Source organism: Mustela nigripes, chromosome 10, assembly GCF_022355385.1.
Source record: "Mustela nigripes isolate SB6536 chromosome 10, MUSNIG.SB6536, whole genome shotgun sequence".
In the NCBI taxonomy this organism is placed as follows: domain Eukaryota; kingdom Metazoa; phylum Chordata; class Mammalia; order Carnivora; family Mustelidae; genus Mustela; species Mustela nigripes.
In genome coordinates, this window is record NC_081566.1 from 1,456,587 (window position 1) to 1,481,275 (window position 24,689).

A 24,689-nucleotide genomic window follows, 5' to 3' on the forward strand; every position below is an offset into this window, starting at 1 on the left:
GCACTTGACACTTTCACTCATGAAATGAGCATCTAATACATGTTCCTTTTAAAGGCCTCTCCTCTTACACAAAGTCCTATCAAATGAACATTTCTAAAGATATAAATTTTGAAATGTTTCTTCCAAAGACACTTTTAAAATCATAATCATTTTCAGAAATGAAGAAAACAGGGACGAGATTCTCTCACACTGAACACCTAGAAATGAGACAGTACGTACGAAACAGCAGGACTCAAAGAGCAGCACAGCATTATGATTCCTGATGGAAGAGAACCAAATGAAGGAAGCCATACGACTGCCCCATCTTACTTCCTGGAGGTATTTTCCAGACAACGGGACACAGACAGGAAACACAACAGAGCCCAACACCCTACCCTCACTGAGCAGAAGAAACAAAGACAGGAGATCGGGGAGACCTTGTCGCTCTAGCTACATTCTAATGTGCAAGACGGATTACAAGAGGACGTGAAAGTAAGCTACAGGGAAAGTAAGGGAAAGTAAGCTACAGCGATCTACAGAGAAGTTCACCTGAGTCTCTGGCTAGGAGTCTGTATATGTGCGGAAGAAACTACTCAAAGCCAAGAAGAGCACTGCCAGAAGCAGTGAAGTGAAACCATTCACAGAGAAGCACGAGACTGAGAGGACTCTGCACTTCCACTAGTGGGAGCGGGAAGCCCTGATGCCATACGTGCCTGATGCACACAGCACACCAGTGGAGCCTCCAGAAGAGCACCGCACCATAAGACTTGGCCTTATGTACCGAGTGCTCTGTTCCCCTCCTGCAAAGCCTCAAAGCAAGCCTTCAAAAGATCAAACTGATCCTAATAACTTCAGTGAGGGCCAAAACGATGGCAAAAACTCTTCAAAGCAACATGACATACATACCACATAACATCATAAATTTCACATTATCCAGAATCCAATAAAAATTACTAGGCATGCAAAGAAATAAGAATATATGAACCATCACTAGAAGAAAACTCAATAAACTGATACAGATGTAGCAATGGCAGAAGTGATGTTGGCTACATAGAATGTTAAAACAGGCTATATATGCAAGTTAGAGGAAGAAAACAGACACGGTGCAGAGAAAACCAATGATACTAAAAAGACTCAAAGATAAATAAATAAATAAAATCTTTTTAAAAATAAAAATAAATAATGGGGCATCATTATGGAACTTCTAGCGATGAAAACTACATCCGAATTAAATACACTGGATGGGATGAGCAAAACAAAATACTGCAGAAAGACAATAATATTGAAGACATGAAATACCAATTACTCAAAAGCAAGCACAGAGAGAAAGAAGATTAAATAAAAATGTCCCATGGTAATTGTTTTTCCAACGACAAGCTGTCTAATATGCACGTAATTGGGAGTCCCAGAAAAAGAAAAAAGGGGTGAGGAACAGATAAGGATTCCAAGAATTTGATAAAATGCATAAGCCAACAGATCCAACAGAGTCCAAGGAGAATACATGCAGAGTACAGTGAGCCAATAATTAATCTCACTAAAACCAAAAAACCCTAATAACAAAAATCCCTTAAAATAACCCTCCACAAAAAAGAAATCATTAAACAGTAGAAGAAAGATGTAAATTACAACAACAAAAATTTGTCAATCTGTACTTCTATACCCAGGTAGAAAGGTTTTTGTTTGCTTGTTTTTTGAGATAGCGAGGGAAAAGGGCAGTGAGGGGAAGAGAGAAAGGGTGAGGGAGAGAAACGTAAGCAGGCTCCACGCCCAGAGCAGAGCCTGATGCAGGGCTCAACGTTACAACCCTGGGATCATGACCGGAGCTGGAACAAGAGTTGGACGCTTAACCAACTGAGCAGCCCAGGCTCCCTGGAAGATATTTTCCACAAATGAAGGAAAAATAACTTTTTCAGACAGACAAAATATGAGAGAATTCACTACCAGCAGCAAAATGTTAAAACAATGGTAAACATGTAGGTAAATATAAAATACACTTTTTTAGTTGGTGTGAAAGATAATTGATTATTTAAAGCAAAAATATTAAAAATGCATTAGAGGGTTTATCATATAAATAGAAATGAAAACATGTGACAACCATGGCACATATGGAGGGGGACATGGAAGAAGCAAACTCTTTGAAGGTTCCTAGCTATAGGCGAAGTGGTATGATGAAAAACACGAAGAAAAGTGGCTCTCACAGTGTCTGGGACACTCAACAAATGTTCTTTTCTTCTGTACATGGAGAAAGTACGTCAGGAAGAAGTGAAAATAAACACCGAGACCCTGAGGCAGAAGTGCAGTTGTGTGTATGAAGATCAGCACGCGAGGGGTCTCAGGAGCCCAAGCGAGACCATAGGAAAGCAGGGAGAGAGAGGCTCAGACCCCTCAGGGATGTGCGAGCCACTCCAACGACTTTGGAGAATTTATGATACACAATGACCAAGCAAAATAAAGGTAATTTTTTACAGAACAGTATTTAAATATTCATTGGAACTCAGTCATCACACTTAACAGAAATGCCAGAAGTTAAAAGAGGAAGGAAAGAGCGTCACGATTAATACAGCACACGGAACTCTACTCATTAGAATTCCTAAAGGGATCCCCCTGAAGTCACTTTGCTATTTTGCAAAGGTCATATGTAATTGATTTCTTATGGATAATTATGTTGAGTCTGATTTCCTATCTCAGGACACTCAAGTACTGCTCACACATCAATGTCAAGAGTCCAGTTCTCAGTAGGGGCAGAAGGCAGCAGGAACCTGCCATCCAAAAAGAGAGGGTGAATTCTGCCTGCCTTTCTTTCTTTTGCCTCTCTGCTTGTCTTTCAGGGTTTATCAAAAATACCATTAAAAATACAGACATAGGGGCACCTGGGTGGCTCAGTGGGTTAAAGCCTCTGCCTTCAGCTCAGGTCATGGTCCCAGGGTCCTGGGATCGAGCCCCGCTTTGGGCTCTCTGCTCGGCGGGGAGTATGCTTCCTCCTCTCTCTCTGCCTGCCTCTCCGCCTACATGTGATCTCTGTCTGTCAAATAAATAAATAAAAATCTTAAAAAAAAGAAAAACAAAAAACAAACATAATGGACAGAAAAAACAGGTTGGAAAAAGGACTCCATCAAGGGTCACCTGGGTGGCTCAGTGGGTTAAGCCTCTGCCTTCACCTCAGGTCACAGTCTCAGGATCCTGGGCTCAAGCCCCACATCAGGCTCTCTGCTCAGCAGGGAGCCTGCTTCCCCTCCCCTCTCTCTGCCTGCCTCTCTGCCTACTTGTGATCTCTCTCTCTATCAAATAAATAAATTAATAAAAAAAGAAGTCAGAGTAAGAATCAAATCACACGTTTTTGTCCCTTTAGACTATGTTGCCTCTTCAGATGATTTCACAGGGTCTTCTTGAATTAGACCATATGCAGTGTTTAAATATTTACCTCTTCCTTGAGCTTAAACTCGAGTCCTGAGTATCAACTGTCCTGAGAAGTAAGAGGCCTTCTGGGAAATACAACAGTCACAACAACAAGTGAGACTCAGTACCTGCTACCTGACTTTTGGTGTCCCCAGTGAACCATTGACAGAGACTTCACCGCAGGTACGTGCAGTGTATACATACAGATCCTCACGCAACTTCCTCTAAACAAAACTGAATTATAAATGCAAAAAGCACTTTTAAAAGCACTAGAATAAGAATATTCATAAGACTATTAGTCACTTTAACAAAATACTACTGGGATGAAAACATTCTTATTTCCCTCTGGAGAAAATTCTCAAAGAAACTTTCCTTAGTTTCAATGGAGTTTTACATCATATAAACACAGAACATCTCATAAAGGTACCTAGGTAATGTTCTGGTTCACGTACATAGTCCATTCTCCCATTAGCAGAATATGCTAAACCAATCATGATTTGGAATATTTGTTTTACACTGAATAAACCATTTCAAGCTGAATAAAAAATGATAAGCATTCCTAAATATGGCTGACAGGGCTAACACTGAAATAATGTAGCTTTTTTCTTCCCAAACAGCCCATATACTCCGTTATTAATATCACGAGACTTAAACAGTGGTTCCAGAGACTGTCTTACTGAGAGTATCATACAGAAGAAAGCACATCAGCACCATTCATTCTGGCACAGCCTGACGTTACAGTGTGATATTGCTACTGTCATTCAGATCCCTGATTTCTTAGGGAAAATGACACATCTAACCAGTGATGCTTTTGTTTTTACTCTAGAATCCCCCAAATCAAAAGAAAAAAAACCCTAAGATTAAATAAATATTACATAAAAATAAATTGCATGTATAGTACTTTAAAGCACAATATAGGAGACATTAAGTCAGAGATGAGGGTTTTTTTTAAAGTTATTTTCCAAAGGGAAATATGGCCTACCTCAGATGTGTGCACAACACTAGTGCCCTCAACTATCTGTTACCAAATTCAATACCATGTGATATGGCATGAAAATATAAGTGGATGATCAAAAGATATGTCTCCATGGTTTACCTTACGTGCGGTAGAGCTGTAACATAACCTGAACGGAGGACGGCAGCGGTTCTCAACCAAAATTTTTAAGGTAAAATTGAAAAAAAAAGAAGGAAAATATATAAAAGAGAGATTTAAAAAATGGAGAAAGTCTGTCACTGATTGAATTAAGAGATAACACATTTTAAAATTCTTCCAATTTAATAAAAGGCATAACTCTAAAATGAAGCAGCTCACAAGATGAAGGTTCGGGAAGCTGTAACAGAAGGAAACCACCCCGGTTCCTCTAAATAGGCTGGAAATTGCGAGTATGCCGAACATGAAAAAGATGTCATAGTCTTGACTTTGTAGGGCTAAATAAGACAAAGGCTCAGGCCAGTTCTCAGACCAGTGCACTTGTCCTTTCTAAGGTAGGCTGAAAGGAAAAGTCATAGAGAAGTGGGAAGGAGAATCTAGTCTTATTGTCAAGAACAATGAACTTTATGTGGGAAAAAGAAAAAAAAAGAAGTCAAATCTGTCAAAAATGTAGATGAGGAGGCAGCCCACCAGCACAAAGGTATCTAAGATACTTTTACAAAGAGGGGGAAGGAAACTGATTTTGATCAAATATCTACCATGTTTTATTTTAAGGAGCAATATTTGACTTATTTGAATATAGTCATTTGTTTACAAGAACATATTTCATTGCCTTCTGACCAATTCCTTCTAAATTTTATTTCTTCAGACTCAGTCACATTTTCAGATGATTCTACCTGCATTTATATCATTAAGGTAGACGTTAAATGCTGCTATGCTGTTATACTGTAATTATTCGCTTTTAAGTTTCTAAGGCATTTTGGAGAGTCTTCCACCCTGAGAATATGATAAACTCCATAGAGACTGTCCAAATGTGTCAACATCCCAGCAATTTTTTTTTTGCACTGTGGTATTTTTTTTTTCACAAATGAAACAATAAGATTTTCAAAAACTGATCTAGTGGCTCTCAGAGATAAGAGATAAGAATGCCTCAGTCACTAGGTACGACCAGACGGCAACTAGCGGACTTGTGACTACTTTCATGATTATAAATTACACTGAGATGTCCCAGATTTAAGATACACAAACTGTCTTTGGTACCAGTGCTTGACATTTACTTTGATACTTACGTTATACTCAGACACCACTCCTTTATAAACTTCATAAAACTCTTCAACATTAACTCGATCCATGCTGAACTGGATTAAAACAAAACAAAACTTATCAAGCCAACCGCCAAAGAACATAAATGAACCACACTCAGCTTTTATGATCCCTTGGATAGATTGTCTTTACTTTAAAATATAAACCTTGCACAAATTAAGTACTCAAAAAAGTGTTGTTAGGGACACCTGGGTGGCTCAGTGGGTTAAGTGTCTGCCTTCGGCTGGGGTCATGGTCCCAGGGTAATGGGATCGAGCCCTACATCAGGCTCTCTGCTCAGCGGGGAGCCTGCTTCCCCCTCTCTCTCTGCCTGCCTCTCTGCCTACTTGTGATCTCTCTGTGTCAAATACAGAAATAAAATCTTTTAATAAATAATAATAAATAAAATTACATTAAATCCTAGGGTCTCAAGAACTAAGACCGCAAATATCTGAAAAAAATAGCCTCTGAAAAAAAATATTTTGTCCCCTATTTTGTTTCTTTATTGTCACCTGAAATGAAGATCACTGAGAAATTTTTGCCTACCCGGGAAATAATTCAATCAAACTGGGAGGATTTATTTCTTAGGCAACGTAGCTAGTGAATTTTGTTTGATTTCAGTGTTTTATCCTATAGTCCCACAACCTGCTATATATTTTATATAACAAAATAATAGAATATATAAATTATGTACTTACAATTTGCCCTGAAAATTCCAGAAGGCATTGCCTAAGGTTATTTCATTTAACTCCAAAAATAAACCACTGAGGTAAATAATAACGTTCTCACTGGCCAGCAGACTCGTAAGTGTAGAGGGCAGCTGACCCGCAATTCAGAAATAGAGCTTCTTGACTCCAAAACTGAATGACTGTGATTGCCACTAAACTACCATGCCTTCCTCATAGGTTCAATCAATCCTTTTCTTAATTATTATTCTTGTTTTCACCAAGCATGTACTCTAGCCAACTATGCTAGGTCACAGGCCTAGAGTTAGATCAATGTTTTTTTTTTATTATTATTACAGCTATCAATTTATTTATTTTCAGAAAAACAGTATTATTTTTTCACCACACCCAGTGCTCCATGCAATCCATGCCCTCTATAATACCCACCACCTGGTACCCCAACCTCCCACCCACCCCCCGCCACTTCAAACCCCTCAGATTGTTTTTCAGAGTCCATAGTCTCTCGTGATTCACCTCCCCTTCCAATTTACCCCAACTCCCTTCTCCTCTCCATCTCCCCTTGTCCTCCATGCTATTTGTTATGCTCCACAAATAAGTGAAACCATATGATAATTGACTCTGTCTGCTTGACTTATTTCACTCAGCATAATCTCTTCCAGTCCCGTCCATGTTGCTACAAAAGTTGGGTATTCGTCCTTTCTGATGGAGCCATAATACTCCATAGTGTATATGGACCACATCTTCCTTATCCATTCGTCCGTTGAGGGCATCTTGGTTCTTTCCACAGTTTGGCGACCGTGGCCATTGCTGCTATAAACATTGGAGTACAGATGGCCCTTCTTTTCACTCCATCTGTATCTTTGGGGTAAATACCCAGGAGTGCAATGGCAGGGTCATAGGGAAGCTCTATTTTTAATTTCTTGAGGAATCTCCACACTGTTCTCCAAAGAGGCTGCACCAACTTGCATTCCCACCAACAGTGGAAGAGGGTTCCCCTTTCTCCACATCCCCTCCAACACATGTTGTTTCCTGTCTTGCTAATTTTGGCCATTCTAACTGGTGTAAGGTGATATCTCAATGTGGTTTTAATTTGAATCTCCCTGAGGGCTAATGATGATGAACATTTTTTCATGTGTCTGATAGCCATTTGTATGTCTTGATTGGAGAAGTGTCTGTTCATATCTTCTGCCCATTTTTTGATATGTTTGCCTGTTTCATGTGTGTTGAGTTTGAGGAGTTCATTATAGATCCTGGATATCAACCTTTTGTCTGTACTGGCATTTGCAAATATCTTCTCCCATTCCATGGGTTGCCTCTTTGTTTTTTTGACTGTTTCCTTTGCTGTGCAGAAGCTTTTGATTTTGATGGCCCCAAAACTTTATTTTCGCTTTTGTTTCCTTTGCCTTTGGAGACATATCATGAAAGAAGTTGCTGTGGCTGATACCGAAGAGATTACTGCCTATGTTCTCCTCTAGGATTCTGATGGATTCCTGTCTCACGTCGAGGTCTTTTATCCATTTATCTTTGTGTACAGTGTAAGAGAATGGTCGAGTTTCATTCTTCTACATATAGCTGCCCAGTTTTCCCAGCACCATTTATTGAAGAGACTGTCTTTTTTCCACTGTATATTTTTTCCTGTTTTGTCGAAGATTAATTGACCGTAGAGTTGAGGATCCATATCTGGGCTCTCTACTCTGTTCCACTGGTCTATGTGTCTGTTTTTATGCCAGTACCATGCTGTCTTGGTGATCAATGTTTAAATTTAAAATTTCTACAAAACACACATTTTTAAAGCAGGCTTAAGTCTTACAATCCTATGAATATATCACGAGGCTAATAGTTCAGAATGTTTTAGCTAACAATTCTTTCTAACCCTAGGCAAGATTCTTCAAGAATCAACTTTCTTATTAGTCTCCAAGTTTTGCCTGATGACTCTGCAAACTAGTTGATATTTCTGGCCTTTTTTTGGTTTGCGGGCATTCCGAAAAATTAGGGACACAAAACTGTCAGAATCTCAGTTACTTCCCTGACCCCTGATTTTGGATTATCTAAGACTTAGCAGAAATCAAAAGCAGCTCCTTTTCAGGAAAAGAATGTATAAATTACATTGGTAAGAAAAATTTCAGCTCCAAAGTCAGTATTTCATTATCAAAATAGCATAAACTTGCTGGTCTTCACACATCATAAAATCCAAATTGTTTATCTGATTCCTGTAACAACTTGTACCCCGTTTTTTGCCAAGTACACTGGTAAGTACAACACAAAGGTATGAGCTCGGCAGAAGTGGGTACTGTTTCCTCAGTGAAGGGTTTCCTATAAACGCATCCACTAGGCAGTTCTGAACAGTCGTGGGCTTTGGAGTTCAAGGGCTGTGACTGTCAGAGTCTAAAATGTGCTAACTCCAAAGAAGGTTCTGAGGAGAAACTCCAGAAACCAGCAAAAGGCGCTAGTTAAAAGAAAAATCTCAACTGATTCTCTTTCTCCATTCTCCTCTTAGTCACCAAACAACAGAGAACACGGTATTGACTACTCAACCTAATTCTATTTTTTGTTTGTAGGAACTAAATACATAGTTCCTATCCATATTTATATTGCAACCAAAGTCACCAGAACTGTATAAACCTGTTTTATAACCTTGAATTAGGTGTACCATTTGAATTTTAGTTTCCTCAATGAAAGATTATATGGGTAAAATAATTTCAAAAACATTTTTAATTATAAGGTTATCAAGGTCAGTAACTATACCTTTTTATTTTTAATGTGTTGAGTTCACAAGTACATAGAGAAAATTCAATACAAAATATTAAAAAAAGAAGTCTATCAATAGATTATGAGTTACTGCAAACTACCTACCATCTGCATAGCTGAGATTTCAAAACCTGCATCCCGGATAGCCATGAGGATCTTTCCCAGCAGTCCTGAAAATACAGAACAAATGGATGCAAAAATACAAAATTGCCAAGGCATTTTCATTTCTTAGAATTGCAAATTTTCTCCCTCAAAGTTATTTGCTTACACTCTATAGGAGAAATCACGTATTTCGCCAAGGGAAACTAAATCCCTACCATCAAGCATCATCAGTAATCATTTGTTTCACTTAGTAAGTGCTTCAGGAATATCAACAATGATCCTGAATATTATGCAAAATACCTTTAAGATACTATTTTCCCTTAAAGCCCCTGAAGCCAAATGATGTAAAGAACATGCAAATTACAAAAAATATGAAATGCCAAAGTACTGGATATGGGAGTTCCAAGGAGAAAAATCAAATGATAACTGAAGGTATGGCAGAAGCTTTAAGGGGAAATGAGAGCATGAAATGGTACTGAAAGCCTGTAGATAGGTGGGAGCATATGGGGACACAGGCGTGAAAGGACAGAAGACACAGGTCTGAGAAAATGTGAGCATGTTCGTAGGACAGTAAGGCAGAAAAGAAGTTTAAAAAAAAAAAAAAAAAAACAGAGCCTGGGTGGCTCAGTAGGTTAAGCGACTGCCTTAAGCTCAGGTCATGATTCTGGAGTCCCCGAATCAAGTCCCCCTATGGGCTCCCAGCTCCATGGGGAGTCTGTTTCTCCCTCTGACCTTCTCCCCTCTCATGCTCTCTCTCACTCTCTCTCAAATAAATAAAATCTTAAAAAAAAAAAAAAAAACAAAAACAGCTGAAAAGGAAAAGAGACTTGATCCAAATTAATGAAGGCCTTGGATATCAACATGAGGAATTTGGTCCTTATCCCACAAATCAGTGCTTTTTATAATAGGGCCTGAAGATTCTGAGAATCTGGGACTGATTCTGAGATTCCATTACTTTAGTATAAAAATATTCTAAGCTTTTTTTCAAGTCAACTAAAATTCTCTCTCTCTCTCTCTCTCACACACACACACACACACACACACCCTCATATATTCTGGATGATCTGGATGTTTGTTTGGAACCCAAATCCCCAGGGGCTGTGCTCTGTTTTTACTACTTCACTGCAGGTAGGTAGTGCTATCATAATTGTAGCAGGTTGAGGGATGGAGAAAAAAAGACAATTAGAGACCTAGTTCTGAAGTGACACTTGTACCAAGTGAAGGTGAAATGATACCAGAGCATCCTGTAGAAACAAACATTCCTCAGAAGTCTGCAGAGTAGAACAGGCCCATAGCCTTCTGTACCATATCCATGACCTGGTGACTGACTTTTGTCAAACATCCTTTATCTTATCAATGTTGTTAAATTTTATTCATTTTATAGTCTTGTTGTAATGAATTTGTAAATTGCTTTAGGTATACAGTTGCATGTGCAAAGGTTTATTTTTAGTTTCATATTAGGACATATTTAAGTTGCATTATAATTAGAATAATTCACATCTACACTGCGGGTCCATCAAGAGTATTTTTCCTCCAAAGGAAACACTGCCAAAAGAAATGGAGAGCCACTGAAAACGTTGAGCAAAACACAGGACAAAATAGTGTTTTAGGAGGAATATTGATGTAATAACGATAGGCAAAGTGGTCTGCAAAAAAGGAATAAAAGAGAGTAGGCAAAGGCTTTTGAAACCATCCAGCAGGCTCACAGGACTTGGATAGCAGCACTAGAGAAAGGAGTAATGAACATAAGATATTTCTGAACAAGAACAGGACTAAACTGGACACAGTGTGAAGATGAGGGAACATAGGTTATAAGTCCAAGTGACTGAAGATGGACAGCATCTTTAAGAAGAAAACAATTTTGCATGGAGCACTGGGTGTGGTGCAAAAACAATGAATTCTGTTACATTGGAAAGAATTTTTTTTTTTAAAAAAAAAAAAAGAAGAAAACAACTAATGGAAACAATTGATTAATCTCTTGGGGAAGGTCGTCAATTGATTAATCTCTTGGGGAAGGTCGTCAAGATGGCATGACTGCCGGTTGACCAGTGAGCTAGATACAGGCACTGGAGGGCTCCCCACCCCCTTCCCTGCCCTTGGAATGTGGGTTCTGCTCGCCTTTCCTGCCCCCAGAGGCTGCTCTGAGGACAGAGCCTTGCGATAACGGGGAACGGTACTGCACAGGATGTGTGACTGCACCCAGACCTCTACAGAAACTTTTAAGACTTGGCAGGTGGGTGCGGGAACCCACTTACCTTGCTGCTGCCCAAGACAAGCCTGTATGTAAGCTTCCTTGCTTATAAAACGGCCCACTCACTACCAACCTGCAGTGACCTTCCTGTTACTCCACTCTCCCCCTGCCCTCTGAGTTCAGGGCCAGTTTCAGATTATATTCACAAAGCTTCCAAGGAGGTTATGAACCAACAGTTAAGGAAAAAGGGAATTATTTTGAACATAGAAAAAGAATTTTAGAACAGAACACTGATCCGTATTTGAGAAAAGAGCATATCTGATGGCTAAAAACGACTGATGAGGAGTGAATAAAGTCCCTACACAAAACCGGTGATAAGGGACCGCATTCCAACAGCAGACAGGTCGAGGACTAGACTGAGGCCTGCGGACAGGTTAGAGCTGAAATGTGCAAACAGAAGAGGATAAAAGATTTTTGTTTGACAAAAAGAAGAGGAAAGGCAAACAAAAAAATAATGAACAAAAACCAAAATAAAGCCTGGTAGGAATGAGTTTTGAGAAAATATCTAAAGTTTGGAAATTAAGAATGAATATGAATAAAGAAAGATACATAAAGAGAGATGTACAGGAAAATAAAGAAGAAAAATATTTCAGTAGGGAAAATTCTTAGAACACAGGGATATTCAAGAACTAAAGGAGATGAAGGACCCGAGGAATGCAGATAAAGCCTTCAGCATTAGCAGGACAGTCTTTAGCTGACGTTAAAGACATCTGAGAAAGTTGTAGCAACAGAGTGTTAGGAAAAAGAAGTTAGATAACCCACTAAAAATCTGTACCGAAGACTCAGATGATAATGGATATAAGAATGTTAACCAAAATTCCAAGTCTTTAATCAACACCAAAAATATTAGTTAGGAAAGAAAGAATAAATTAATAATTACTGAGGACTGGACTCCTTAATATGAATTTATACCATTTATCAACACTCTTAAACAGAGGCTACTATTCCACTATAAAGATGAGAATATATCAGGTTTTTGGAGAATAGATAACTTGCCTGAAATCATAAAGTAATTCATCAGCCAATCTCCAAATCTCTTATCGTTCTACAAGTTTAATAAGAAAAAAGAAATGCATACATGGAAGTCAGACACGTAAAATTCATGAGACAATATAACTCCCTAGGCAAGGACCATAATCATTTTAGTTCTCACCATATCTCCAGTGCCTAGTATGGTCTTGCCACATAGCAGGTGCTAACAAATACTGTTCACTGAATTAAGAAATAACCAACGAGACATGCAATCAGAGCTCTGCTGCATGCGAACCCAGGGAACTCCAAGGCCCTACAGAGCACAGTTTGAAAATACCTGCAAATTACAAAGGGTAATTAAAGTTAGAGAGAGGGAAAGGATCATTGAAAAATGTTGGCTTAGTGATCTGAGGGACAAAAGTTCATACTTACTTCTTGCCATATATAAACAGTAATCCAAAATGAAGTTAAGGTAAATACAAAAGAAAAAAACTGTTTACAGAAATATATTGATGGCTCTTTTCTTCTCATGATAAAGGTAGCCTTTTTAAATATAAAAGGCAAAAAGAGAGAGAGAGAGTAAGAGTTCTGTTTTTGCTATAACAGAAATAGCTCCTATTGGAATAACCTTACCTCAGATAGTAACTATAATAAACTCCAGAAAACAAACAAACAAACATAAAAATACAACCACCTGGAGGCACTGAGTGGTTCCCCGATTTTGCAGTGGTCAGCTTGATGGGAAGCCACAGTCGGTACTAAAACCAACAGAAAGCCCACAGAATTAGCAAACATAATTAGAAGTCAAGGTTTAGGCAACCATGGGCATTGGAAAGTGAGCAAACAGATAATCCCAGAAAAAAAGAAAATCCAGAGAGGAATATCTGAATTCTGTGTATAAACATTGCTCCAATTTGGGGAAAACAAGCAGTCGTACATGGAGCAAACTCCCAGAAGCCCAGCTGAGATGAAAAGAACTGAATGGAGCTTTGATTTAGTACTCACCAAAGTGCAGAGATTGCCTAATCAATTCAGCAAGTTTACTGGTTGCACTTAAAATATCAGTATATCTTTGAAGAAGATGACAACATCTAAAATTTTGTAATATCTCATTCACAATATTTAGGGTACAATCCAAAATTCTTTGACATATGTGAACATAGAAAAACATGACCTATTCCCAAGACAAAAGAGACTCAATGAAGACCAACTTTGGATGACCCCAATGTTTATAATTAAAAACAAAGATTTTCAAGTAACTATCATAACTGCTTAATGAGTAAAAGAAAAATAATCTCAAAACACATAAAAAGATAGGAAATCTCAACAGGGATTAAGAACTCCAAAAAGAATCAAATGAAAAATAACATCTGTACTACAAAATTCAGAGTAGAGACTTAATAAATTTCAACACAGAATGAGTCAAACAATCTGGAGAGAGATCAACAGAAATTATCTCATTTGAAGAAAGGCTAGACAATTTTTGAAAAACAATGAACAGAGTAGTAGGATGAAATGATACCAAAAAGTCTCATATACATGTAACTGGAGGCTAAAATAAGACAAAATATTTAGAGACCTAATGACTGAATTTTTTTCCAAATTTGTTGACCTACTGAATCTAAATTTATGCTTTTTCCAATCAGAAGCAAATTTTTTAAATAAAGAAAACAAGGCACATCATCGTCCAGCTGCTAATGATCAAAAATAAACTCTTTAGAGCAGCCAGAGAAAATGACTCATTGTATATAGGGAATAACAATTTCAATGACGGCTGATGTCTCAAAAGAAAAGGGGAGACCAGAAGACAGCTGAACATTTTTAATGTACTAAAAGAAAAACAAACTGTCAACCTGAAATTCTAGCCCACCACTTCAAGAATCATGGTAAAATAAAGACACTTTGAGATAAAAGAACACTAAAGGAATTTGTTTTCACCAAGCTCCTACTTCAAGAAATGTTAATGGAAGTTTTTTTAATTTGAAGAAAAATGAAACAAGATTTAAAAACAGGATCTTTAGTGCCCCTGGGTGGCTTAGTGGGTTAAGCCTCTGCCTTGGGCTTAGGTCATGATCCCAGGGTCCTGGGATCAAGCCCTGCATCAGGCTCTCTGCTCGGTGGGAAGCCTGCTTCCTTCTCTCTCTCTCGGCCTGCCTCTCTGCCTACCTGTGATCTCTGTCAAATAAATAAATAAAATCTTAAAAAGGTCCTTAGGAGAAATGATGAGCATAGTTAAGGGCAAATATGTAGGTAAATATGAAACTCTATTTTTTCCTCTTAATTTCTTTAAAATACATATGATTGATTTAAAAAACCAAAAATTTTAACATTGTATTGTGGGTTTTAAAATGAACTGAGCCTGGGTGGCTCAGTTGCTTAAGCATCTGCCTTCAGCTCAGGTCATGATTCCAGGGTCCTGGGATCAAGCCCTGCATTGGGCTCTCTCCTTGTCTCTCTCCCTCTGCCTGCAACTCTGCTTACTTGTGCTCTCTCTCTACATCTCCATCAAATAAATAAATAAAATATTTTTAAAAAATAAATAAATAATAAAAATAAAATTAATGTATGTGAATGTAATACATATCAGAAGTATAATATAAACCAGGTAGAGGAAGAAAATGGACCTTTACAAATGAAAACTTTCCACATTATATGTGAAGTAGTACAATATCAATACATTTTAAATAGACTGAAAATTCAAGATGTATACTTTAATTCTTACAAGAGCGATTTTTAAATTATAGTCCTCAAATAAGCCACATCAACATTACCCAGGATCTTTTTAGAAGTGAAAATTCTCAGGACCAACACTAGACCCAAAGAATCAGAATCTCAATGGGTGGAGACCAGAAATCATTGTTTTAAATAGACCTTCCATGTGGTTCTGTTATATGCTGAAATTGAGAAACAAAGTCCTTACCTAACCACAAAAGAAAAGAAGAAAGAAAGAAAGAAAGAAAGAAAGAAAGAAAGAAAGAAAGAAAGAAAAAATTTTTATACCTAAAAGTTCAATGAATAAATTAAAATGGGATCCTCGGAAATATCAATTAATCCAAAAGCAGAAAAGATAAAGATCAAAAGGGGGGGGGGGGAGAGTGGAAAATAAATAATAAATTAGTAAACCTGAAACCAATCATATCAATAATTACATTAAATGTTAGTGAACAAAAAATTCCCATTTAAGGCAGAGATTTTAGACAAATTAACAAAATAAGATCCAATTATATGCTATCAACAGAAAACCAATTTTAAATATAAAGACACAGGTAGGTTAAAAATAAATGACAGAAAAGAATACCATGCAAACAATAGGTATAAGAGAGCTGAAGTGGTTACACTAATTTCAGATGAAGGAGAATTTATAATGTCCTAAGAAGATGAATGTCCAATGATACACTGGACCAGATGGACCTCATAGATATATACAGAACATTCCACCCTAAAACAACAGAATACTCATTCTTCTCAAGTGTACATGGAACCTTCTCAAGAATAGACCACATACTGGGTCACAAATCAGGACTCAACCGATAACAAAAGACTGAGGTAATTCCCTGCATATTCTCAGATCACAATGCTGTGAAACTGGAGCTCAATCACAAGGAAAAGTTCAGAAGGAACTCAAACACCCGGAAGCTAAAGACCACCTTCCTTAAGAATGCTTGGATCAATCAGGAGATCAAAGAAGAACTGAAACAATTCATGGAAACCGGTAAGAATGAAGATACTTTGGTCCAAAACCTATGGGAACCAGCAAAGGTGGTCATAAAGGGGAAATACATAACCATCTAAGCCTCCCTCAAAAAAATTGAAAAATCCAGAATACATCACCTGTCTCTACACCTTAAAAAACTGAAGAATCAACAATAAATCAAACCAACTCCACACGTAGGAAGGGAAATAATCAAGATTAGAGCTGAGATCAATGAGGTAGAAACCAGAGATACAGTAGAATGTATCAATGAAACTAGATGCTGGTTTTTTGGAAGAATCAATAAGATTGATAAACCACTGGCCACACTAATCCAAAAGAGAGAAAGCTCAAATTAATAAAATTATGAATGAAAAGGGAGAGATCACAGCTAACACCAAGGAAGTAGAAACAATCATCAAAAGTTATTATCAACAGTTATATGCCAATAAGCTAAGCAACCTAAATGAAATGGAGGCATTCCCGGAAAACTATAAACTCCCAAAATTGAACCAGGAAGAATATGGCAACCTGAATAGACCGATATCTAGTAACAAGATTTAAGCAGTGATCAAAAACCAACCAAAAAACAGGACCTGACAGATTCCCGATGGAATTCTACCAAACTTTCAAAGAAGAAATACCACCTATTCTCCTAAAGCTTTCAAAAAATTGAAGCAGAAGGAAAACTTCCAGACTCTTTTTATGAAATCAGCATTACCTGATCCGCAAACCAGGCAAAGACCCTACAAAAAGGAGAATTTCAGACCAATATCACTGATGAATATGGATGCTAAGATTCTTAAGAAGATCCTAGCAAACACGGATTGCATGGAGCACTGGGTGTGGTGCAAAAATAATGAATACTGTTATGCTGAAAATAAATTTTAAAAAAATTTAAAAAAAAAAAAAAGATCCTAGTAAATAGGATCCAACAGCACATTAAAAAGATTATCCACCATGACCAGGTGGGATTCATCCCTGGGTTACGAGGATGGTTCAACATTCACAAATCAATCAATGTGACAGAACAAATCAATAAGAGAAGAGAGAAGAACCATATGGTCCTCTCCATTGATGAAGAAAAAGCATTTGACAAAATCCAGCATCCGTTCCTGATTAAAATGCTTCAAAGTATAGGGATAGAGGGAATATTCCTGAACTTCATAAAATCTATCTATGAAAGACCCACAGCAAATATCATCCTCAATGGGAAAAAGCTCGCAGCTTTCCCGTTGAGATCAGGGACTAGGATGCCCACTCTTACCACTTTTGTTCAACATAGTATTAGAAGTCCTAGCAACAGCAATCAGACAACAAAGGGAAATAAAAGGTATCCAAATTGGCAATGAAGAAGTCAAACTCCCTCTCTTCGCAGATGACATGATTCTTTATATGGAAAACCCAAAAGACTCCACCCCCAAACTACTAGAACTCATATAGCAATTCAGTAATGTGGCAGGATACAAAGTCAATGTACAGAAATCAGTGGCTTTCTTATACACTAACAATGAAAATAGAGAGAAAGGGAAATTAGAGAATCGATTCCATTTACTGCAGCACCAAGATCCATAAGATACCTGAGAATAATCCTAACCAAAGAGGTAACGGATCTGTACTCAAAGAACTACAGAACACTTATGAAAGAAACTGAAGAAGACACAAAAAGATGGAAGACCATTCCACGCTCTTGGATCGGAAGAATAAACATTGTTTAAATGTCTATACTGCCTAGATCAAGCTATACTTTTAATACCATTCCGATCAAAATTCCACTGGTATTTTTGAAAGAGCTGGAGCAAATAATCCTAAAATTTGTATGGAATCAGAAGAGACCCCGAATCTCTAAGGAAATGTTGAAAAAGAAAAACAAAACTGGCGGCATCACGTTACCTGATTTCAAACTTTACTACAAAGCTGTGATCACCAAGACAGCATGGTACTGGCATAAAAACAGACACATAGACCAGTGGAACAGAGTACAGAGCCCAGACCAACTCTATGGTCAAATAATCTTCAACAAAACAGGAAAAATATACAGTGGGAAAAAGACAGTCTCTTCAATAAATGGTGCTGGGAAAACTGGGCAGCTATATGTAGAAGAATGAAACTAGACCATTCTCTCACACCGTACACAAAGATAAACTCGAAATGGATAAAAGACCTCAATGTGAGACAGGAATCCATCAGAATCCTAGAGGAGAACATAGGCAGTAACCTCTTCAATACCAGCCACAGCAACTTCTTTCAAGATATGTCTCCAAAGGCAAAGGAAACAAAAGCGAAAATAAACTTTTGGGACTTCATCAAGATCAAAAGCTTCTCGGCAGAGCAAAGGAAATAGTCAACAAAACAAAGAGGCAACCCATGGAATGGGAGAAGATATTTGCAAATGACAGTACAGACAAAAGGTTGATATCCAGGATCTATAAAGAACTTTTCAAACTCAACACACACAAAACAGCTAATCATGTCAAAAAATGGGCAGAAGACATGAACAGAACTTCTCCAATGAAGACATACAAATGGCTATCAGACACATGAAAAAATGTTCATCATCACTAGCCATCAGGGAGATTCAAATTAAAACTACATTGAGATATCACCTTACAGCAGTTAGAATGGCCAAAATTAGCAAGACAGGAAACATGTGTTGGAGAAGATGTGGAAAAAGGGGAACCCTCTTACACTGTTGGTGGGAATGCAAGTTGGTGCAGCCTCTTTGGAGAACAGTGTGGAGATTCCTTAAGAAAATAAATATAGAGCTTCCCTATGATCCTGCCATTGCACTGCTGGGTATTTACCCTAAAGATACAGATGGGAGTGAAAAGAAGGGCCATCTGTACTCCCAATGTTTATAGCAGCAATGGCCACGGTTGCCAAACTGTGGAAAGAACCAAGATGCCCCTCAACAGATGAATGGATAAGGAAGATGTGGTCCATATACACTATGGAGTATGATGCCTCCATCAGAAAGGATGAATACCCAACTTTTGTAGCAACATGGACGGGACTGGAAGAGATTATGCTGAGTGAAATCAGTCAAGCAGAGAGAGTCAATGATCATATGGTTTCATTTATTTGTGGAGCATAACAAATATCATGGAGGACAAGGGGAGATGGAGAAGAGAAGGGAGTTGAGGGAAATTGGAAGGGGAGGTGAACCATTAGAGACTATGGACTGAAAAACAATCTGAGGGTTTTGAAGTGGCGGGGGGGGGGAGGTCGGGGTTCCAGGTGGTGGGTATTATAGAGGGCACAGATTGCATGGAGCACTGGGTGTGTTGCAAAAACAATGAATACTGTTACGCTGAAAAGAAATAAAAAATAAAAATAAAAGATGATGAATGTCCTAAGAGGCATTTGGAAGACAGTACTTTAGACACAGAGCTGGAGGAAGATGGATGTTCATAACGTCTGTCACTGACAACAGAGCAGTGAGCAAAGGTATGGGGATAGAATTCAGGCACAATTCTTCTGGTGGAAGGGAAGTCATACAGGAGAAAAGGCAAGGCAGGTGGCAGAAGCCATATGACAGAAGGACTTATAGACCATATTTAGAGGTTTGGATTTTATCCAATAGCCCAGAAGTTCTCACAACTTTTGTTCTCATGGACACTTTAGGCTTTAGAAATTATTAAAGACTCTAAAAAGCTTATATGTATATAGATTATATATCCATACTTATTATGTTATAAATGAACAATTTTAAGGAAAAAACTAAGAAAATTCTTTTTTTTTTTTTTTTTAAAGATTTTTATTTATTTGTTAGAGAGAGAGAGAGATACAGAGCGCAAGCACAGGCAGACAGAGTGGCAGGCTAGAGGCAGAGGGAGAAGCAGGCTCCCCGCCAAGCAAGGAGCCCGATGTGGTACTCGATCCCAGGACGCTGGGATCATGACCTGAGCCGAATGCAGCTGCTTAACCAACTGAGCCACCCAGGCGTCCCAAGAAAATTCTTAAATATTTATTAATTTACATATAACAAAAATTCTTTACATGGTGACACAAATAGCATTTTGTGGAAAAACGACCCTATTTTCCAAAAAAAAAAAATTGAGAAGAGTGGTATTGTTTTTTACATTTTAAAAAAAAATCTCCTTAATGTCTACCTTAATAGAAAGCAGCTGCATTCTTACATCTGTTTCAGCTTTCAATCTGCTGCTATGTGTTGTTTTGGTTAAAGTGTATTCAGTTAGAAAGCAGTGAAGTATTTTAATAGCCCTCAATATAAACGTATACATTCTTTACTTGACAAGCTTTATTTTCTTCAAAGTTCACTGTAACATATAATTTCAAACTTCTACCAATGAACTCTTTTTTTTTTTTGCTGTTACATTAAAATTCACTGGTCTATTGTATAATTTGAAAGAATCTTTTACCCATGCATGACTTTCTAATATCAAATATTGATCATTTGGAAACTATTAGTTTACTGAGTTATACAGATCTTCCAAATGCTGACTATTTTCATTACGGTACCTCAGGGGGAAAAAATCACATTTGTTAACATCACCACCAATTTCATCAGAATAGTCTGTAAGTTATTAGGAAACTTTCAAGCTTAAGGTGGTAAATACAGTTTTGCAAATTATGATTTTCATTTGCCATTTTACCTTCTTTGGGATTTTTATCTTTGGTAACAACTTTTGTCAGTCATACCTTTGTCAGTCATCAATTCTTCAAAATAACAGGCCTACTTACTTCAAGAAAAATTCGTATCAAATACGCAAGTTTGAATAACCAACTTTTCTGTCAGTCATTCTTTCAAGTAAACATGACAGTCCATGGAAAAGCCATCTAGTTGAACTCACAACTCAAACAACTAGACAAGTACTTTCCCTAAAGATCACTTACATTTCACTATGAGCAAAAGTGTTTTATATATACTTCCCATTTCTTCACACACAGTATTAAAAAGACATATACTTTAAGGCCAAGAATTTAATAAAATTAATCATTTTCACTGCTTCATTAAGGACATTCTGAAGTGAAAGTGGCTTTTTTCCTGCAAGCACATGGTAGTTAAAAATACAGTGACTACTAGTACCTAGTATGGTTTGCTACCACTATCTTCATTTTGCTAAGGCACCGGTAGTTTTATCTACCATTGGTTTTGCTCCATTAGTGCAAATGTTACCGCATTTTAAAAAGTAAATGACCTGATTATTTTTATGAAAATAGACTTGGTCTTCTGGGTACCTCACAGGATCTTCCTTGTTATAATAAAGAAAATGCTTTACATGATTACATAAGAATCTTGATCTAAATATGGAAGCAGTATTAAGCCCCATGCATTAACTGATATGAAGAGAAACCCACAATCTACATCTATTTTAAATCTATAATCACATTAAACCATGCCCCGTGAAATATACCACTTGAACAGAATAATTCTATTCAAAGATAAACCAATGAGAGGGACGCCTGGGTGGCTCAGTTGGTTGGACGACTGCCTTCGGCTCAGGTCATTATCCTGGAGTTCCAGGATCGAGTCCCACATTGGGTTCCCAGCTCCATGGGGAGTTGGCTTCTCTCTCTGACCTTCTCCTCACTCATGCTCTCTCTCACTCTCTCTCAAATAAATAAATAAAATCTTCAAAAAAAAAAAAAAAGATAAACCAATAAGAAAGATACTTCAAGTAACACTGCCAGTCTGCCAAGAGGAGTCGGATGTGAGTCAAGGATATTGCTTTTTTTATATTCAGTTGGTTATGTGTGGAGGGGGGATAGAGAGGCATTTAAGAAACCTGCTCTGTGTTTAACAGCTTGAAACAACAAACTGTCAATAACCATATGTCCTTCACTTTGTTCTAGATGGAAAATGTTCAGATGACTGAACAAATAACAATAACTATGTAAATTTAGGAGCAAAAAGAACAAGAAGTAAAATTGCATGCTATGAAGCAAACAAGTTCAAAAGGGTCAAACAAAACAGACTGCTTTTTTCACGTGGCTGGTGTTTGCATAGCTAATTTGCTTTTTAATGGTTTGCTTGTAACTCCATGAACGCTCTCGAATTTTTTGAATGTCAAATCACATCTCCATCTCCACTCCCAGTGCCTTAGTTCCATATCCCTGTACCTTCACTAGGATTGGTCATAAGCCTCTGAATAAGTAGCCACAGTCTATCCAAGCACCAATACTAGAAATCTATTGCTTTGTTTTTCTAAAAACTCTTGCTTCTTCTGGAATTAGAAACTCCCATCCTCTTTTTGAAAAATTGATCTCACCAACCATTTGATTGGAAAGGGAACTGCCTGCCATCTCCCGTACTATGCAGACAAGAGGTGGTGGCAGACCTAGCAGCACTCTGCTAGGGCCAGAGTAATGCACACAGAGATGAACCTATCCTTGGCAAAAGCCAATCGAGTCCTTCCCTGGGATGGATGGATTTTTTTTTTTTTTTAAAAAGCTAGAACCAGGGAAAAAAGCACTCTCTGCTACATTCTTAAGTATGTGAGCTCTGCACTGCTGGCAAAGGTCCCCCTCTCCCAAGGTGCTGAGCAAAGCTTATCTAAGGGCATGAGGTCAACAGTCAAGAAGAGCAAATATAAAATCCAGAGAGAAGAGAGATGTTGACCAAATCTCTTTGGATTTGGATTCCTCCCTAGACTAGCGCAGTCTCTGCCCTTCTTCCAGAACAGTTAAATGAGAGAAAATCAGGGGATTCAGGCTAGGATTCCATCAGCTGTGCTAACAGTACCCTCATTAAACCACCTCACTTACGTAAGAGAGGATGTACCGCAGCCTGAGAAAGGTTGCAGTAGGAAGGGTGGAAAAAGAAGAAACAGTTAAAAAAAAAAAAAAAAAAAAAAAGACATGGTATTCCAATGTGTGATAGAACAGGATTTACAGACAACAACAAAAACCCTGAAAAAATCCCAGGCATGGCCAAATGATCAGTATGTGGGATTAGAAGATGATCCCTCCCTTTGTCCACAAGTTCATAAAACGATCATGGCTGGAGAGTGAAAGAGAAATAATATAATGTTCAGGTACACTTGAAGTTCAAATGGTATTTTACAGAAACAGTAGACTTAAGCATTTAAATTAAAACTGGCTTTTAAAAAAAAAAAAAAAATTAAAACTGGCTTTTACCAAATATAGAAAGAAAAATGCAAGGCAACTGAAGAAAACAGGCACTTTAACACCAATTGGCATCAATAAGCAAAAAGGCAGAGCCAAACTTTTCACACTAAACTTCCACATTAAATCATAAGACTCGAGGCTACCGCTGGAAGAAAACTGCCTGGCACCAGGCTCACATGAGCCAGGATGGAGGACCAGGTGCCAGAGCAGGTATCCGAGGCCCCCGAAGCAGGTACGGAGGGTTACGGAGACACGAAAGTGCGGACGCGATGTCCAAGACGTCCTTGGGTGTGGGAGCAGCAGCGCTATGAGAGTCTTGGGAACTGGGACAAGCCTCTCCCAGGAATTACTATGGAAATCCAGCTTGAATATAAAGTAGAAACAAATATAGACAGGATTTTTTTTTTCAGTTTTAAATAAATGCGAAAGTTGTATCTATTTCTGAGACTCTGTGGTTTCTCCCTCCCACCTGGTATCTGATCAGGCTGACAAATGAGCGCTGGCAGGTCTGCCCTGCTCTGGCTCTGCTCCCCGCCAGCGTCACCCCACAAGGACGGGCACTGAGAAAGGCCCCCCTTAAGAGCGGAATCAGGATTCTACTGCTCAAAACAGCCCAGAGTTAAAAGTGAGTTGTCCTTTTTTGATATGATTGTCTGTTTTGTGTGTGTTGAGTTTGAGGAGTTCTTTATAGATCCTGGATATCAAGCTTTTGTCTGTACTGTCATTTGCAAATATCTTCTCCCATTCCACGGGTTGCCTCTTTGTTTTCTTGACTGTTTCCTTTGCTGTGCAGAAGCTTTTGATCTTGATGAAGTCCCAAAAGTTCACTGTTGCTTTTGTTTCCTTTGCCTTTGGAGACATATCTTGAAAGAAGTTGCTGTGGCTGATATCGAAGAGGTTACTGCCTATGTTCTCCTCTAGGATTCTGATGGATTCCTGTCTCACATTGAGGTCTTTTATCCATTTCGAGTTTATCTTTGTGTACAGTGTAAGAGAATGGTTGAGTTTATTCTTCTATATATAGCTGTCCAATTTTCCCAGCACCATTTATTGAAGAGACTGTCTTTTTTCCACTGTATATTCTTTCCTGCTTTGTCGAAGATTATTTGACCATAGAATTGAGGGTCCATATCTGGGCTCTCTACTCGGTTCCACTGGTTTATGTATCTGTTTTTATGCCAGTACCATGCTGTCTTGGTGATCACAGCTTTGTAGTAAAGCTTGAAATCAGGTAACGTGATGCCGCCAGTTTTATTTTTGTTTTTCAACATTTCCTTAGAGATTCGGGGTCTCTTCTGATTCCATACAAATTTTAGGATTATTTGCTCCAGCTCTTTGAAGAATACCGGTGGAATTTTTATCGGAATGGCATTAAAAGTATAGATTGCTCTAGGCAGTATAGACATTTTAAAAATGTTTATTCTTCCGATCCAAGAGCGTGGAATGGTCTTCCATCTTTTTGTGTCTTCAATTTCTTTCATGAGTGTTCTGTAGTTCCTTGAGTATAGATCCTTTACCTCTTTGGTTAGGTTTATTCCC

General features: G+C 38.1%; 1 protein-coding gene across 3 annotated transcripts in view; it reads right to left on the reverse strand.

The window, feature by feature from the left end:
• Nucleotides 1-24,689, reverse strand: part of NME7 (NME/NM23 family member 7) — a 239,523-nt gene that overhangs the window by 158,207 nt on the left and 56,627 nt on the right. For all 3 annotated transcript variants that reach the window (XM_059412395.1, XM_059412396.1, XM_059412397.1), the window contains exons 8-9: nucleotides 9,148-9,212; nucleotides 5,596-5,664 (exon numbers count right to left, since the gene is read on the reverse strand). In XM_059412395.1, the coding sequence (XP_059268378.1) occupies nucleotides 5,596-5,664; nucleotides 9,148-9,212 (134 nt within the window). The remainder of the gene's footprint in view (nucleotides 1-5,595; nucleotides 5,665-9,147; nucleotides 9,213-24,689) is intronic.